The 19,346-nt window shown below is 38.7% G+C and overlaps 1 protein-coding gene across 1 annotated transcript; it reads right to left on the bottom strand.

The window, feature by feature from the left end:
* Positions 1–10,507: 10,507 nt before the first annotated feature.
* On the bottom strand, positions 10,508–18,008 carry dhcr7 (7-dehydrocholesterol reductase). Its single transcript, XM_024295957.2, has 8 exons — positions 17,864–18,008; positions 17,121–17,229; positions 15,461–15,683; positions 15,297–15,387; positions 14,981–15,194; positions 14,702–14,906; positions 12,638–12,769; positions 10,508–12,249 (listed from the first exon to the last, which is right to left on the bottom strand). Exons 2-8 carry the CDS (start codon positions 17,207–17,209, stop codon positions 11,785–11,787), a joined length of 1,419 nt encoding a protein of 472 aa, XP_024151725.1. The 5' UTR covers positions 17,210–17,229; positions 17,864–18,008; the 3' UTR covers positions 10,508–11,784.
* Between the last annotated feature and the right edge of the window lie 1,338 nt (positions 18,009–19,346).

Raw genomic sequence — 19,346 nt, forward strand, 5'->3', positions numbered from 1 at the left:
AAAGCTGGCAACATAAAAGTAAAGGTTAATTGAGTTGACTGCAATATAACAAACTGATATTTCAACTGCTAGTTTTTAATTCAAATCGAGGAACATTTTAATGGATGCAGTAATTGCTGGGGATGCTGGGGCTTAACCTTCACGTCTGGAAAGAATTGTTTTCACAGCTTTAGAAAAGAAAGAAAACTCTCAGTGAACAGGAAATGGTAAAGTTAGAATAAATTTAAAAAATAAAAGATTTCTTTTGAAATGTTGACTGAAGAGTTTGGGGCCTTCTGAGAAAGTCAGAAAGTGCTAAATAAGTATACACCATTTACCTGGTTTGTGTTTTTTATGCTTCTTTTGTTGTTAATATGAATTATAAGGATATTGGGAAGTATTTAAAAAAAATAATTGAAACATGTGATGTATATATATATTTATACATACGTTTCTTTTTGTTATTTTGTTTTTATTCAGTCATCTTTGGCTGCTTTTGCCAACCAGTTGATGTATTTATTTGGTATTACTAAGATATATTTGGTTAAAATAGTTTGATTTTGTTAAATGGGGCAGATATAATGAATGAATGAGTTTATTTCATGCAATCAGGAATATTACATGAAAAAAAATACATCACATTGAATTACATCAAGATCGCTTGAACGGGAGTGGGAGGAAACGAACTTAAATAATCACACCCCGACTCGACCATTTTCTCTGCATGAATAATCAATATCCGGATCAGGAATTAAGATCAAATATTTATACTCTACAATAACAGATTCAATTTATAAAGGATCATTAATATCATCCACAGACAAATCATTTATATTAATCAGTCAAAATATTCTTATTTTAAAAAAGTTTTCTTGTTTATGGCCCCTTTCATTTTCACCAAAGTCAAGAATATTAAGTAATATATTGTTGTGTATTAAGACTATGAAATAAAAATTAATGAATTAAGAAAAAAAACATCCATCTATCTTTATATCTTCTAAGCCTGTTTTACTCCTTTTGGGGTCACTGGGCTTCCATAACCTAACTTGTAGGGTCACAAACACACCTATAGGGGCAACTTAGAGTAACCAGTTAACCTGAAGCAGGTTTTTGGACGGTGAGAGGAACCCAGAGTCCCCAGAGAATGTTTGAGGAGAACATGCAAACTCCACACAGAAAACTCCCTGCTGGGACGATAATGTTGAAAAATGAAGAATAAAATATGATTTCTGTTTGCTTCTCAGTAGAAGTTTATTTATTACTACTTTAAATTAAAAAACAAATGGAAAATAATTCAAAAACCACTGTAGATTTTACTCTTATCTCCAATGGGTTCTAATTTTCTCCAGTTTTTTTAGTAGATCCTGAAACTGTCCCTCAGCATGGTTCAGACATGCAGTCAAACAAACAGCTGCTTCTTTGTCTTCAGCATCGTGGAGGAACACATTTGAAAACCACGACCAAAACATTTGAAACAGAGCAAACTTCTCACAGCGAGTCACAAGCACCATGAAAACACAAATACATCCAACAATTCTTCACAAAAACAATTTAAAGTCATTTCCACAATCTACCTTTCAAAGGGGCTCGAGTTGGAGGAGGTTGGAGGCTTTACCAGAACTTTAGAAGCAAACATTTAGATATAAACACCACTTACCTGTCAGGAACCAGAGGTGGAGCAGACCGGGCTTGGTGGTAGAAACTTCTCGTATACTTGAGTGAAATCATGAGGATACACAACAGGTTGACAAAAAGATGACCTGACATTGACATGTTTTAAAAACCAGACTCGTATTGATGATGATCATTAACATAAACCAAGACAGCCATGGATGATTGATGATTTAAACCTGGTGTGACGAAAACAAAACATGACAAGAACCAAAGAAATATCACCAAATTAGAGTGCACAATCTCACAGAAATATAGTAAATATAATCTAAAACAGAGGAAACATCCACATGTTTGACATTCATGAGGATTTTATACAAGGAAAACTTTCGAACTCTCTCAGTCTTCAGTAAAACCATCACTTTCTTTAACAGTTTCAACAACTCCACCAAACTTCCAATGCTGTCTTGGTCTTTTTTTCCTAAACTTCTATTTTTTACTTCAGCTTCTCTTCTTCTCTCTGGCTCTCTTGTCGTCTGCTCCTCTGTTCTCCGGAGGGGCTCAGTCTGGAGACACTTCAGAGAATATTTAGATGAAGAGAAGACTTAAAACAAGTGACAGATATCTTTGAAGAAAAAAAGGATTCATCGTATTTTTAAAAAACACAACATTTTTGGACAGTAAAAAGGTTCCAGGTCCAGAATCTTCACAAGATCAGAGACCAGTTTAATGCAGCATCAAAATAGCGTTTTTTTAGTTATTCAATACCTCGTAAATTTACATGAGATAATCTTATGAATACAAAATTTGCTTTACATAAAATGTCGATTAAGGGTATTTTTGTTGCATAATGTTAAAAGAATAAACTTTTGACTAACTTTCTCTCCAAAATTTGTCTTTTTTAGTGGCTTCTTGTTGTTATTTCTCCTCTGAGAGTTGACCAATATTAACTGTTGGTACAACATCTAGTAGAAGACCAGAGTTCCTGTTGGTGAAACTTTTGTTCCGATTCATTCTGCACTTCTGGGTCGGACATCTCTCCAGTTTGAGTCTGCAGCTTCTCTACACTTTTTTAATTTGCTATTTGCGACTGAAACTCTGAATAATTTGGGGGAGTTCCTCACTTTTTGGGGAGAACATGCAACACAAACATCAATACATCAAGACCTACTGGACATGGAAGAGCCATCGCTGATGTTTTAGGGGTAACCTTTACCTCTTCTGAAGTCATTATGTCAGCCCAATGCTGCTCAATGTTTCCATAAATTATAAATTAATTTTTAAAACTTTTAAAACGTATTATTGCTGGTGATACAAATATATTCTATTATACAGACAATCATAGGTGGTGAACACAAAATCATGGACGATTACAATGAACTGTCTTTGAACCATTGCCAATACAGAAGTCTCAATCAATCAATCAATCAATCAATCAATCAATCAATCAATCAATCAATCAATCAAGCATCTGACCCCACTTTACCTGTGAAGTAGATTTTTAACAGCTCAATTGTTATTCAAGACTTTGAGGAAGTTTCTTTGTTACCATAAGAATCTTAAGAAACTCCGCCCTTCCTAGGTCATCATAGGGTCTGCTTTGTGGAAACATCCTGATGTTAAACCCAACGTAAACTCCTCTGCTTCTTTAAATTACCAACTAATATCCAAACTTTATTTCAGGTTCTGTAAAAATGTTTTATTGAGATCACAGTCATCCTTGGATGCACTTTTGTCTCCATAGAACCTTTATTAGTGCTGAGTCAGCACAAACAAAGGTTTTATTGAGCTGTTTTTAACGACTGGTGAATCAGCAGACTTGACTTCTGCTTTTTAACGTGGCTCATTTCTTCATGTGGTGAGTCTGCAGGACAACTTGATGACACGGGGAGAACCCCGCAGCTGTGACATCATCTCAACCCAAGAAATACTTTTCTATCAAACTGGGAGGATTTAACCTCAACCTGTAACCGTGGAGTTCCCCAGGGTTCTACTTTGGGACTTTTTCTACTTCTATCGTATATTTCAGCTTTCATCAAACTTTATTTATAAAAAGTTATTCTCTTACTCTGGCAGTTGAAGTGCTTTACAGTCAAAAAACAAAAATCAGACATAAAAAAAAAATTAAACCCAACCCCCCTTTGCCCTCCCACCTCCCACCATGACCCCCCCAAAAAGGAATACTTATAAAGTAATGTCTAAAGACACTTACGGCTTGAATATTCTTAAAAAACACTGATAAAAAGTTAGCCAAAACAGCTAGCATGTAGCTGAAATATTAGCTAAACTCCATGATAGCCTAAAAATTCTTCGTAAATACCAAAATAATCCAAAAAGTTAGCAGAATGCTTATTTTTAAAACTTTAAAACCGTAACTTAACATGATTATGAATAATAAAAAGGCAGGAATATTATTCCAGAATAAATCAACTTAAACCTTAAATAAGTTTGAATAATTTTCTCTACATAAAAATAGATTTTGTTAAAATTATACAAGTTAGAAATAAGCGCAAGAAAACATCGTGTCATTAATAACAATAAAATAAAATGATTTGAAGGGACAGATAGAATTACCCGGGGGGCGGATCCTTGACTTTGACATGTGCTCTACAGTTTTGTGTGTTCTGATTGGATGTTGAGTTAAAAGCATAGGTGTGACTTTATGAGAGAACTGGAGTGACCCCTCCCCCTGGTAGAGGTACCTGCTGGCTCCATCCGTCCATCAATCAATCAATTATTCAGTCATTCCAATTTTTGGAAATACAGTGTTTGCACTGCTACAGTTTTTTACATGTTCTTGTCGATGATACGAATTTGTCCCACCATATTTTTTTTTTTTTTGGTGCAAATTATTCAAGTTATAAACTGACCAATCAGATACCTCAATTAAAGTCTTACGTTAAACATTTGAAGGGTTTGATTAACAGCTTTTGTGTAGTCTTTTTTCAAGTGGTAGGGGTGTGGCCTTCCAAACAAGCTCCCTCCTGATTGGTGAGAGTGGTTGCCATAGAAACGTCGACTCAGACCGACTTAGTCCATCTATTTACTGACAGTTTCTGGCTCCAACAAGGCATAAAAAAATGGCAACTGAATTGACTTCATTTCATGGAACCGGAAGTAAACTATTTTGTGTGGGTGATGTCACACTCACTCGGTCCAGTTCTCAATTACACTCATTGGTAAAATGCCAAACAAACAAACAAACACCGCAGCGGATCTCTTCTTGTGACGTGGAGCTGCTTCCAATGATTCCTATTTAAAGCAACATTGTCTTCAGTCTGCTTCTCTGCACGTCCGCACCACCAGCGTTTGGAGGGGAAGGAAAACCTGAGCGAGTTATGCAACAACTCTCTGGAGTTTCAGAGACAAAACATGAATGCAGCCTAAAACTGCCACTCGATTTCATCTTCTTCTTTTTCTATTTGAGAAAAATAAATACTTTGTTAAAGAATATGTAAATAGTTAGTGTGTCTTTGGGAAAAAACATTTGGAAAAAATAACTTGCATTATTTTGGGTCACAAACTTAAAAGTTAAATTACCACAGAGTACATGTCATTTTAGTACATGTCATTTTAGTTCATGTCATTCTCGGCACCGGATATATTTTTCTATCAAACCAGAAAACGGAGTTTTTCTGTCCTTAACTCTGTAAAGCCCACAATATAATCAAAGAATGGACATAAAAATAAATTTAATCGAATTACGATGTTTTTTAAAGCCTTTGATGAAGTCCAATAAAAAATTCAATGTTGTAACTTTTATTAACTATGATATGTTGGGTGATTTGCTAAGTTTTTGCTCACATTAATGTCAGTTTAAGATGTAAAAATAACAATGTGAGTGTTCAGGAAAAGAAACCTGATTTATCCACCGTCTCAAATTTGATCCACACATTTTTAACATTAGTAAGAATTAATTATCAACACCAGGGGCGGAGTGGGACAATTTTTCAGCTTGGGAGTTTAATGGTCAAGACCGGCCTATATGTTGCCACATGAAAAATTAGGCAAGTATTTAGAATGTAAAATAAATGTTTAATTACAGTTTGGAGAGGCATAAATAACCTATACTATAAAACAAATAATTTTAATAAAAACTTATATTTCCCTGTATGAAAATGTGAAGGAAAGGCTAAATTGAACATTTTTTTAACATTTAATAAAAATATCACCATTATAACTCAAGAATCTACAGCATAAGTCACCACATAAGAAGTGAAATAGTTTCATGTTGTGACAGTCAATGGACATAAGAATTTAATTTTTTGTTGACATGAGCATAAATGCGTCCAAGTGGTCCTAACTGAGCATGCTCCAGATGGTTTTTGATGAACTTCAGAATGGAGACGGTTCTCTGACATGAAACTTGGGACAATAAAAGCTGAATGAGAATGTGAATGTCAGCCCAATTTCTGTATCCATCTGTAAAAACGTTATATTGTGTCAGTATTAGGGTTGGGAATCTCAGAGTGACTCATGATACGATTCACGATACACAGCTCACCATACCGACAGTATAACAATATGGTAAACATTGCAATAATCAATATGCTACCTTAGTAATTTATGATATATAAATATTTTAAACACAAAAATTTATTTTTTCTTAAAAATCTAAACACTCACCCCCAGCCCAAACATCAGGCCCGCGGCTGCTTCTCTTTTGGTAGAAGCACACTCTGGTGGACTCAACCAACTGTCAGAATTTAAAGGGGTGTTTATGTTAATTCGTAGCTCCACTGACGGTGCCGTCTCTTAAAGGGACGGACGAACAAACCTACAAAGTTTCTTTCATGTTCTACCGTGATCATTTTTCCATGATGGCGACTGACCGGCCCATGAATGAAGCGGAATCCTCCCGACTCTCCCGACTACCCACTCCGCCCTTGATCAACACATTTTGTATTATTTCAGTACAGGAAAACAATAGATAAGTCATTCTTACCATAAAAAAAGTGTTTTGAGATTTCACGGAGGCAGCCATGTTGAAATGAATGGGAAAAGTGATTCTACTGCCCCTAGTGGACTGATGGTGAACTACAGGCCACAAAACATGGACCAATGGGCTTTTTAAGGAAAGTTTGGATGAGATAGAGCTATCAGAAACACTGGCGGACTTAGACTTTGGGGGCCCATGGCGATATATACGATTTTGCTTTTTTTTTAATCCTTTGAAATGGCAAATAACTGTCAAGAATTCGAATGTTTTGCTACGCTCTTAAACACTGAAATTGCGCTTAAATGTTAAAATCTAAAATTTTATATACATTATTTTCATTTGGAAAAAACATTAAATGTATTGAATGAACTATTTTTCGGGATAAAACACTTTCACATGATCAGTCTTATGCTCTTTCAGTGATTTGGGTTGATTTTTTTATGACAAAATTGGTGTAAAAGTGTTCATCCTGGGAACCCCAGAGTTTTGGGGATCCCAGGCAATCGCCTACCTTTCCCTAATGGTAAGCACGGCCCTGCTCAGCTGTTGAGGAAGAAGAAATAAAAGAAGAAACCTTCAATAAATGTGATCACTCAGCCCAAAGTTGAAGAAATCAACTTGATGAGGCTTGAACGGCTCCTCTGCCACCGACCGCAGGCAGCCAGTCAATTTCACCTCACCCACCACAATGTGATTATTAGTCGTGCTGTGGCCTGGAGCTCTCCTCAGCGATCTGCCGGGCGTCATGCTACATGCAAAGCACCGGTTTGCTGACAAATCATGTACTTTCCTCTCTGCCGTGCCTCCTTCGTCCCGGCTAATGACTCTTACCCACAAAGTCTAATAACCCCCAAACATCTCATAAAAACTAATTCGGTCTCTCGGGAAATCAAGCCAACTTTAGCAGAGGAGGGGCACCGACACCAAGCATCCCTCCGTGCTTCCTTTATGTCTCCGTCTTTCCCTCTTATTGTCTGTGCCACTCACCCCCCACCCCCAAACCTGCCCCTCACCGGAGAAGAATGTGCAGCTGTGAAAAGGGGGACTTCCACAATACGGTTACTGTCGAGTCCGGACGGTTTTATGGATGGAGGCATGATCTCAACCGGCAAATTCAATCGTGGAGCTTTTAGAGTCGTGACGGAAGGATCATCCCCGTCTTCAGATTTCCATTCCTCTGACAGAGAGCCATTTGTTAGGGGCCGGCCCCCCATCAGCCCACCTCCCCGTCAGATGTAATGTAACAACAATTAAAGGGAATTCGGTTCCCCCTAACGTCATGTAATGAATCAGGTGGAAATCGTGTTAGGAAAGTGAGATCAATGAGCTTTCCCTTACTGTAACTGATTTATCCATAATGCACATTTGCTGCTGATGTGCTTATCAGGCACATTATGCCCCGAGGTCTGATGGGGAAACTTAAGAGCAGCCAGTCGGATCATGCGTGGCGTGCCGTCACCTGTAATGAACGGCGTTTGAAATGCTGCTTCAATGTTTTTGCGCTCAAACGGAGCGATTAGCCTCAGAGGAATTCCAGCAGCTGTCTGTGCCGTTTGCTGACTTTTCACAAATGGAAACGTCCCGATTCCTGTTTTTGTTTCTGGAGCGTTTAAAAACTCCCCTGCCGTCACACCGACAGTCTGACTTATTGACTAAAACATGCAGAGAGACAGAATTATACAATAATTCCATGCCAACAAAACACACTTTTGCAGAAAACAGTAAAAAGTAGAAAGTGATTTTATAAAAACTGCAATAAATAAAATGAGCTGGGTTTTCCTCTGGCGACCTGACCGTACACGTGTTTTTATTTAGGTGCAGATTATACTGGACCCTGAAACCGTTGTAATTCACTTTTATGTGCATTCTAGATTTCAGCTGATGGAGCTGAAATAAAGGATTTAGTTGTTTTCTGGCTGAGACATGACTTTTCTTGTCATTTTTTTGTTTTAATCGTAATTATGTGCCACAGTCATAGACTGTATCTATTCAGTGAGCGTGACGTCGCCCATAGAAAACAGTTTACGTCCAGCTCCAACCAGTGATTAGTCTGAGTTGGTCAATGTTTCTATGGCAACCACTCTCTCCAATCAGGGGTGAGCTTGTTAGAAGGCCACTCCCCTTCCACTTGAGAGCAGGCAACACGAGTCTCAACGTTTTGAACATTGGGGGCCAGCAGGCTCCACCCACTTTTATTGAAGCACCTAATTGGTCAGTTTATAATTTGATAACTTAAAAATTATGAGCAAAAAAATAAGGATTATTAAGATATTAAAATAAAAGTATCGGAGCAAGAATGGTTATTCAGATAAGTTCTCTAATACAATCCATTTTTGTGACCTTGGAGCTTAACTTCAGGTATTAGAGTAATACTGTTTAGGTAGCATTGTCTTCTACATGTTTAGTGTTTTGCACTTTTCTGTTGTTATCTCAGGTGAGATTGGTTTTTAAAAAATAAAAAAAAATCCTCTAAAAGGACTAAAACTTGTACATATGAATCAGGGGTGTCAAACTCAATCGCAGAGGAAGACAAAATCCAAAACACACCATAGGTCGCGGGCCGAACAGAACATTTTTTAAACTTTAAAACTGTTATTTTTAATATAATTATGAACTAGATATAAAGCATATAGAGCATATATATGCAGATATACTTCAAGAATACCAGTGTGAATGCTGTAAGCTGAATTTGGCCGCTGAAGGGGCTAGTGCTGATAGCTGAAACCGCTGAAATTAGTAGCGGAACAAGCTAAAAGCTGAAAACACTGAAGCTGATAGATAGCTAAAATATTGGCTAAATGCCAAACTAGCCTAAAAAACTAAACAAAAACACCTATGTTAGCTAAAGGAGCTAGCATGTAGCTGAAAAACATAGCTGACCTTCAAGATGACCCAAAAACAGAAAAAAGCCTAAATTATCCAAAACAGCTAACATGTAGCGGAAATATTAGTTAAACTCCAAACTGGACTAAAAAATAAATACATAAAAACAGAAAAAAGCCTAAATTATCCAAAACAGCTACCATTTAGCTGAAATATTAGCTAGACTCCAAAGTAGGATAAAAAAAAACTTAATAAATCTTAGTAAATAGTCCACAAAGCTAGCAGAATGGCAATTTTTAAAACTGTAACTGTTTTATTTAAACATGAAAAATAAAAAGGAAGAAATATTAATCCAGAATAAATCAACTTAAACCTAAAATATATATTTTGTCAAAATTATACAAGTTAGAAATGAGCGCAAGATAACATTAATAACAATAAAATAAAATGATCTGGAGGCCGGATAGAATTACCTGATCCTTAACTTTGACACATGCGAAATAAATACATAACGGAGTCAAACCTAATGAGTCGATTCTGTTCCATGTGAACTTAAGTTATGTTCTGCTGCCCCCTAGTGTTGAGGTCTGGAAACTACATCTAAAGCAGTTTGGAAATGATTCATCAGGTCAGTTTTTAAAACCTTTATAGTTAAGATTAAATTGTATTAGTTAGGATTTTTGAAAGTGTCACTTAAACATTTAAACCTATAAAAAAAATACAAGAAATATAAATTATTAAAAGCCGCTAGCGGTGTTGGAGAGGAAGTCCTCTCCAAAAGTTAAATGGGAACTTTTCGGCCCCTCTTTCCACGTGTGAGCCTATGGCTCATTTGTTTTTCCACTGGTGACAGTTTCATAATTATGCTTATTTATGGAACCACTGTCTGCTTTCAGATATGTCTCTAATGTTAAACATGATGCCTCACCTTTCCGCTTTTTGCTAAACGTGTCCAATGTTGGCGGCGGTTTGAGCGAATGAAAAAGTTGTTAAAATTCTTTGATCCAGGCTTTTGTGAAAAGAACTGAATCGTTTCTAGAAAATATTATCGATACCCAGCCGTACAAATGGGTTCGTCAGCACAAAAGTTATGATTTATTTTATGAAATCTTTGCCCAAAGGAACATTTTTCCACAGAAACTCAACAAACAAAAATATTAAAAATGACTTTTATCATTGATACTGTAAGTGTTGTTCAAATATATTTCATCAGTATCTAATCCGAGCTTTAAGACTTTTCTCCTAAAAAGGACAATACATGATTGAAAACATTTCTGTGGTCCAAACTGGAGGTTTCATCAATGACCAAAGAGTGAAGAAACGCTAACAGAACCAGAGAACTTTAAACCTGAACTTCCTGTTTTCATCACAGATTCTTGGTCTCAGTTTTTCACACTTTTACTGTATTTTTGCAAAAGCTGGAGCTTTGCTCTGAAGATCATCACTGCAGAGTTTGGTCTGCAGCTGCTTTGAGATCTTTTTCCTCCACAAACTGCAAGATTTTGTCTTCAAGACGTAGTTCACAATAGGAAGGAGAAGGCAGAGAACTGTAGAAATGTCAGGTTTACATGCAATTTAGCATTTCTGAGAAAGTTTACTTTTTTTGAGAATTTAAACAACACTTTCGACCATGAGCAGAAAGACAGTACACAAGAACATTCATACATGCAGGTTAAAATGTAAAATGTACTAAAACGTTGTCATTGCTCGGTTCAACATGCACAGTTTTAAAATGTGATCTTTTCCATCATGACAGCTTTGATGTTAAGTTACATCAAACAGAAAAAATATCCATTTATGGAGGATTTAAAGACACTTTAAAGGTGTTCAAAGTCTGCTTTTGGGTTAATTATGAGAACGTTTTAAGATTTTGTTTTACAAAATCTACAGTAAATATAAAAAGTTCAAATACCTCAAAGACACAGAAGAGATCTCACATTTTCTAAGGGAGATTTTTATCTTTAAAGGTCTGAGAAAAGACAGATTTTAAACTGAGCTGAGCGTTCCTCCTCTAAACCCTGAAAGGAGGCAGCATGAATCCAAGAGAAATCGGATCAGTTTCTGCTTCGTGAGCTTTGGTCCAGGTGGTTCTGATTCCTCCCAGCAGGTTTAAACTGGTATTTCTGGAGGTGTTTTAGATTTATAGGTTTTATTTTATGAAGATTCTTCAGGAGTGAGGTAGAAAAACGTCCCTTGGATCCTCTAGTTTGATCATTGGTCAACTCTGAGTCGTTTTTTTATCAGTCTTACATAGAACATGACTGAAGTTAAATGTTTGCTCTAGAAAACTGGGATTATTTCTTGCATTGTGGTGTCTTCCACACCCTCACTCCCTTCTGGAGCTGGGTTTGTGTGTGTGCAGAGGTCTAACGCACCCCCTTCTTAAAGGCAACCGGTGGAGACTGAATCCTGGTTCCCCCCTCCTGCTCTCTCTAGAACACTCCAGGAATCAGTCTGTAAGGAACGGCGTCTGTGTAGCGTTTCCAGTCTTTCCCGTACTTGCTGCTGCAGCGGTGTTCGTCGCGCACGCAGCGGTGGACCAGCAGGATGGTCATGTAAACGATGTAGAAGTACGGCAGTATGTGGCCGAACCCGCAGGCGGCGCAGTAAGCCAGCGAGCCCATCAGGTCCCCGGTGTAGTTGAAGTGGCGGGCCACGCCCCAGAAGCCTGATGTCAGGAGCTTGCTGCGGTGCAACCCGCCGTCGGCCGAGCGGTACGAACACTCGATGAAGGACGCCTTGCGGCCCCAGATTGTGCAGGAGCCATCTTGGCGACGGAAGAGGTCCTTCTGGTGGTTGGTGGAGCGGAATATATAGTATCCCAGGAGGCCGAGCAGCAGGACTGCCAGGGCGTGAGCGTCAGAGAGCTGGACGGGGTGATAAACCAGGTACAGGCCCTGCAAGGCACAAGCAGTTACTACTGATGAATCAAAGCCACCTGTGGGTCAAAGGTCAGCTCTGTTTCTTTGTGCAAGGAAGTATTTAAACTTCAGAGTTTCAAAGTTTCAACCTTAAATAACTTTCAATATTTCACTCTCCATAAAATACATTTTGTCAAAATTATACAAGTTAGAAATGAGCGCAGGATAACATCGGTCATTAATAACAATAAAATAAAATGATCTGGAGGGCCGGATAGAATTATGCACGGAGGGCCGGATCTGGCCCCCGGGCCTTGACTTTGACTCATGTGGACTACACTGTCAAATATGACTTAAAAATGACTCAAATGATGATTTTCCTCATTAAGTCAGCTGTTAGGAGTGTTTGTGATGCATCATGTACCTGCAGAGTGTACAGGTACGGCAGCCACACGCAGTCCCCCCAGCCCAGGTACCATCCGAAGTGGTCGTGACAGATGTCGATGGTCTTCAGGTACCACGCTTCATTCCAGAAGAAATCCAACACGTAAATCCCCTGCAGGGAAACCACAGCAGAACCAGTCAGAGCTCGTCAGTCGTTTTTTAGCATTTTCTCCAACCCGAACACTGGGGGAGTTAGGACCCTGTGTTCGCTTTTTGTTAAACTGATTGATCAAATCAGATGAGTGCAGGGCTGTTGCTACCCAATCCGTTCTGGAAACATAATCGGTACAGCTAATGAACAAAAACTAATGCTCAAATGTGTGGAGAGAAAAAAGTCTCACTCAATGTGTGTGCAGAATTCTGGATTTGTAAGTCATAGAATTCATTTTGAGCGTAACTATGTGTACTTGCAATTGTGTATTCACATGTACCAAAACTACAAAATACAATTTACACACATTTACATACAAATATTTTAAAAAGTATGCACCAATCGACTGATACACACAAAACAGTTTTGATGCACGAATCAGATGAGAGACTCTTTCATGTCTTCATATTCGTGTGTGAATGATGCATTTAAATGCTGCTAGAATGCTGGGTCATCAGAGTTTTCTTATCAACTGTTTTGAACTTGTCCTTAAACTTGACATTCCTCCACTTTCTTAAACAGATATACCGGATAATTAATATAAAAACATTTTTGTATGAGTAGTTAGTTTTAAGCTGCTGTAATCTAAAGTTGTGTGTGATTACATTGTATTTTGTATATATGAATACACAATTGCAAGTACTCATAGTTACACACAAAATAGATTGTATGAGTTACAAATCAAGAATCACACACACATCCAGTGAGACTATTCTCTCTTCAATGGAGAATTTGACTGCACTAAGAACGATGTTTTCATGGCGGCTGACAGTCCTCCAAGCGTTTCTCTGGACATGTTGGAACCTGTGTAAACAATCATCAGTTTTCAAAAAGTGGTTTATAAACTTTTGTGAGGGAGGAGTTCAGAAAGGAGAACAATCTGTACTCTTGTAAAAAGGATGAAAATGATGGAAGAACTCTTATACTGCGTTCACGCAGAGCAGTGGAGGCGGCCAGATTCAATGTTAAGTCAATGGCACAAATGTGATCTGGGGTCCTGCGGCGAGATTTGAGTGACAGGCACAGCGCGGCGGTCTGCCAGCAGCATGATTTGAGTGGTATGAATTTGGCGATGCGGCCAGAGTGCAAATATCTGAATTTAGGCGAGGTCGCTGAACCTACCGCTCAGGGACTCAACTTCAGGTAATAATAAAAAGGTCCCCTAATTTTAATTTTGTTTTAAAAAAAGAACAGCTCACTAGCATGCTACAGTGGAGCTGGGTAGCTCAGTACAGCAAAGCTCACTAGTATGCTACATTAGAGCTCGCTAACATGCTACAGCAGAGCTCGCTAGCATGCTACAGTATTGCTCGCTAGCATGCTACAGTGGAGCTCGCTAACATGCTACAGTGGAGCTCGCTAGCATGCTACAGCAGAGCTCACTAACATGCTACAGCAGAGCTCGCTAACATGCTACAGTGGAGCTCGCTAACATGCTACAGTATAGCTCGCTAACATGCTACAGTGGAGCTCGCTAGCATGCTACAGCAGAGCTCACTAACATGCTACAGCAGAGCTCGCTAACATGCTACAGTAGAGCTCGCTAACATGCTACAGTGGAGCTCGCTAACATGCTACAGAGGAGCTTGCTAGCTCAATACAGAGGAGCTCGCTAGCATGCTACTGCAGAGTTTGCTAGCTTGCTATAAAGGAGGTTTCTACTATACTGCGATGGAGTTTGCTAGCTTACAAAGAGCCCACTAGCATGCCACACTGGGCGCCTGGCTAGCATAGCGAGCTAATCTACTGAGTCTCTACTTAGGTCAATGTGGGCAAACCCATTTGGGCACCACAGAAACTGCAGACAAACCCACTGGGGGCCCACATTTTCTGCCCACATTTAAACCACATGGCCTTGCTGGCTGGGACGTCCTGCTCCAACAGGGTTTGTACCTGGAGGATGTTGACCAGAATCATGGAGTTGGTGACGGTTCCGTACAGCTCTTGCTGCTTGGACATGTAGGACAGATTGATCAGAGTCCAGGCCACGATGCCGGGTCTGCCGTTGAAGAACAGCTTGAAGTCGAACCACTTGCCGATGCGCGGGTTGAACTCGATGCCCATCATGTAGTTGTAGAAGACGTTTCCTGTGAACTTGCTGTGAATCAGCACATTTCGGTTCAGAATGTGACGTTCAGATCGATCAGGGCGGCGGATCGGAGCGGCGCTCACCAGTCCTCGGGGTTGGTGGGGAAAATATACGCCTTGACGAAGGCGAACGTGGACACGGCGTAGCCGAGGAGATTGGTGCACCACATCAGAGGGATCCAGTTATCGAAGATGATGGTGGGAGAAAACCAGTGGAAGTAGTGGGCGTTGGCAAACCACAGAGCATGCGTGATCAGCCAGCACTGCAGCCCGTTGATCTCATACTTGTTAATAAGACCTGGAGGGCAGAAAGAGAAACAACAACATGTGTGTTTTCATAGATAACGTGGGAAAAAAAGACTTTTTTTGAATTCTCAGGATTGTCGTAACAGTGAATTACCTGCAGGGGTTCGTGCTCCATCCTGAACCCCCCCAACGTAACCTGGAATAAACTTGTGGGTCACATCAGGAACACACAAGTAGAGGAAGACCTGAAGGAGCAAACAAAACCTTAGAACATGCAGGAGTCCCTTCAACCACATCCTCCACTCCTCCACTCCTCACCTGGAAGCCCACCCAGATGGCATATATTTTAGCCGCCGTCCAGGTGAAGGAGGGGGCCCGGGCCCAGATGGAAAGCAGGTTCACGTCTCCTCGATAGAGCTGCAGCAAAGGCTCGCTGACGGAGCACTCGAACTGATCACAGGCCATCACGAAGTAGAAGACGATGAAGGGAGCAAAGATGAGGAGACCCACCACACTGATGAGGGAGAACCAGTCCACCTCCCTGACGAGGAGTCACAACGTGAGAGGAGCAGCAGAGCACTAAAGGAATGCTAATACACTCCTTACACTACGTCCACGAGGAAAGTAGCTAATACATAACATAGAAATCATGTAACACATAACTGTGAGACAGTAAAGTAATTTCAATTATATTAGTAAGAAATATGTAAAATATTATAAAGCTGATGAGAGGACAGCAGGTTCAAGACATTATTAAAAACCAATTCTAATGAAAATTGTATTTTTGGTGTTTTTAACATGCTCTTGTGACATTTTTCTGGAGATGGAGGAGATAAATAAAAGCTTAAATTTGTATTTCGTCATTGTTGTCAATCAAATGAATACAAAAAGGCAGTTTAAAAAAAAAGGTCACAGGTTGACGTTTAAAACATGCTGGGAAAGCTCCTTGCTCCGCTCCATTCTGATGTATCCACTTCTAGACAAATGTCCTTGTCTGAGCTGGTGTCTAGCCTAAAACTCAAAATAGTTCAAAACAAAAGTTTGGCATCAATTTGACAGTTTTACTTACTTTCACTTAGTTTTATTATCAGTCTGAACGATCTTTTATCTTGGAAAAATCTTTTATTTTGAAAGATGACCGGATCCTCTCGGTTACATTTCTGTCACTCAGATGCTAAATGAGTCCAGTGATTTAGTTTAACAGAGCAAGACCATTTTTTTCTTTTCATGCCTCGGATGCGCGCCCAGCTTCCAGCTGTTAAAGGATTCTTTATGTTTTCTAGGGAGGTTTAGTTCAGCTGGATTTTTGTACTTAAAAGAACTTCCTCAATGTGGAGATATTTTAGAGCGAGGCATGACAATGAAAAATCTACGACTAAATCAAATATGTCAAATATTATTTTGTATACACTTGTTTATCTAACCAGTTTATCAGTGAAGTTTCCTAACTTGGTTGCCAGCAATGGTGTTTTCTGTCCAGCAGGGGTCAGTATTGAGTGACAAAGCCATTCTGCAGAAACTATATCCTTAAAAATGATGCAGGGTTTTAGATTTTGGTTAAAAACTGATTAATTAAAAGACCACTAGGAACACTTTGGAAATCAAAATATGAACAGAGTGATGATCAGAGCTTTAATATTATTTATCTCTGTGTGAACCATCAGAAATGTCTAAACTTTTGTGAGCACTTAGTTGGATGAAGAATTTTTGATGAGCTTCCATCATTTCTTTAAATCCTTGTGACTTTAAGTAAGGTCACATTCCCACCAAATAAAATACCGCCCTAATTTCTAATATGGAAACCTGTTTGCATTATTGTAACACACTAGTTGTAACATGTCTGTTTCACATGTTTTAGTCTTTAGTGTCCATAAATGATGCATTTAAAGACATTCTATTATTGTTATTGGATGATTTTAAGTCACATTGTTTTCAAAGATCATCCATCCATCTCTTTTGATAGGAGATCAGTGCTGACCATGCTCTGCCCCACTGTGCTGACTGCTCCACGTGCTCAGACGCTTTCCCATTGGACGCCTGCTGCGCGCGCCTCCTGGTGGTCTCCATGGTAACTGCAATTGTCAAATCTGAGGAAATAAGGGTAATCTTATCAGGCAGATGATTATGAACTGTGGAGCAGTTTAATGAACTTTGTTCACAGCTAGATACCTCAGTGAGTCTATCTAGCTTTGCAGAAAATGAACTATTGAGTATTGAGTACTCGGAAGTACATTTACAATCTTTTTAGTGTGATTCACATCAAAACAGACTCCAGAATGATCACACAATTAAGTATCAATAATTTGATGTGCATCTTAAGATAAATGATGTGATTTAGGAGCATGTTTTTGTAAAAAATAGGGCTGACATCTGCAAATGTAAATCACTCAAACATCAGCTTCCTGCCTTCACATTAAAACTCATTATTAGCTAAAAATGCTATTTTATCTGGCAGAAATTAGGCATTTTTCTGGCCAATAATAGATAAACTTTATAATATGTAACAAGAGGGGAGGACCCCGTTATTATGTAATCCTGAAGAACATCTAGAGTTTGTGTGAAACAGATGCTCGCTCTTTTTTTTCTAACCCAAGCTAGTAGCAATATGAGCATTAAAGTAACGGCAACAGCACGAAAACAGACCCATATTTGATATTTTAGCAACCTCCTACGGACTGATAAAACTCAGAAAAATGTCCCGTTATGCAAAAACTCACTCACCCAGCAGCAGCGGTCAGTTTACACGGAGCAGGAGGCTCTAGACCCGATGGAAAACGGAACAAGTATCTCTTATTTTGTAACCGCTAAGGGAGATAAGCCCCGCCCATAAGACCATTGCCTGGGTAATTTGAACCAATAGGATTCATTCAAAGGCGGGCTAGTGCCGGATTCTTGGCTTCTGATTGGTCAGCTCCACAAGCGCCTGACAAACTCGCAAGCGTTGGGTGAGAGCAAGATTGGATGAGGAAACAGCGCGCGCGTGTCTTCTTTTCTCCTTGGAGTCGATAAAAAACCTGAAACTTCTTTATCTTTACGGCTGAGCGATGGGCTGAGGAGGACTAATGCTTGGAGGATAAACATAAACCAGTTTTCTTCATTATTTGGGTTTTATTTAAGTGTATAATCAGTACATACATAACTGTATTGGGGGGTGGAGTTAATAAAAGTTAAATAACATTAACGCTGTTCAAATATTATGACTGTAAATATTAGCATTTGTAAGAGCAAACAGACGGTTTTTGTTATAACATGAACTTAACCTTTGATGTAGCCTTTTAGTTATTTTTTAACAAAAAAAATAAAAATTTAAAAATTGTAATATTTATTATTATTATCATTATAGACAAGATAGAGGAAAAATTTAAAGTTCAGGAAAAGTATTTTATGCATATTCCAGTATGACCGGTATCAAATGGAGCTGTTGCAATAAATGGTGGTTGCAGGAAGATAAGGTAAGGTAAATTATAATAAGCAGGGGCCCCAGGACGGAGCCCTGAGGCACACCTGTAGTGACGAGATCTGTGAATGCCCACTGAGTAACCTGAGTGCAGCCTGAGTGGAACCAGTTGAGGGGTGTGTTTGTGGTACCAATGGCATGCATTGACAGCCCATCACTACCTAATATTAAGTCAAGAATATCTCTAAACATTTCTAAAAACCTGATTTTCTCAATATACTTTGATTTTGTTTCTTTTAGTCTACAAACATAACAAGAGAAAAGTTTCTGAACTGTTTGAATACATGTTAAATTAGCAAAAAAGGAGAAGAAGAAAAATGCAGCAGTGTTTCTATAAGTAATAACTGTTAGAAATATTTGAGTATTTATTTATTTTTAAGAAAGTTAACCCAGTAAATCCAACCTTATTTATCCCCTCTGTTGACTTGCATCATATTCCTTATCGTCATCTTAAAAACATCTGAGGGTCAATAAAGCCAAGATTATACAATAAATCGTAATCATTAAAAAAATGAATAAATAAAGTAATATAGAGATTTAAGGAATGCTACCATGTAGGTAAATATGATTAAATCAGAGTTTGTGTTGACAACGATTTAATGTAAATGTGAATGTGTTTATGTTTATATGTTAATTTAAAATGTAGGCTGGGATTAATATTATATAAAGATCATTTTCTTTGTCTGACGTACTTTGATTTACTTATGTTAATTTAGCCAGAGGGGCAGATAATAAAAGTTTTCTTCT

The sequence above is a fragment of the Oryzias melastigma genome, linkage group LG3, assembly GCF_002922805.2.
Source record: "Oryzias melastigma strain HK-1 linkage group LG3, ASM292280v2, whole genome shotgun sequence".
Lineage (NCBI taxonomy): Eukaryota > Metazoa > Chordata > Actinopteri > Beloniformes > Adrianichthyidae > Oryzias > Oryzias melastigma.

Coding starts and splice junctions, on each gene's coding strand:
- dhcr7 (XM_024295957.2), bottom strand. CDS start 17,209: ATGGAGACCACCAGGAGGCGCGCGCAGCAGGCGTCCAATGGGAAAGCG. Junction 15,684..17,120: donor GCACAGTGGGGCAGAGCATG/GTCAGCACTGAT, acceptor ACTCCTCGTCAG/GGAGGTGGACTGGTTCTCCC. Junction 15,195..15,296: donor TGGAGCACGAACCCCTGCAG/GTAATTCACTGT, acceptor TCTGCCCTCCAG/GTCTTATTAACAAGTATGAG.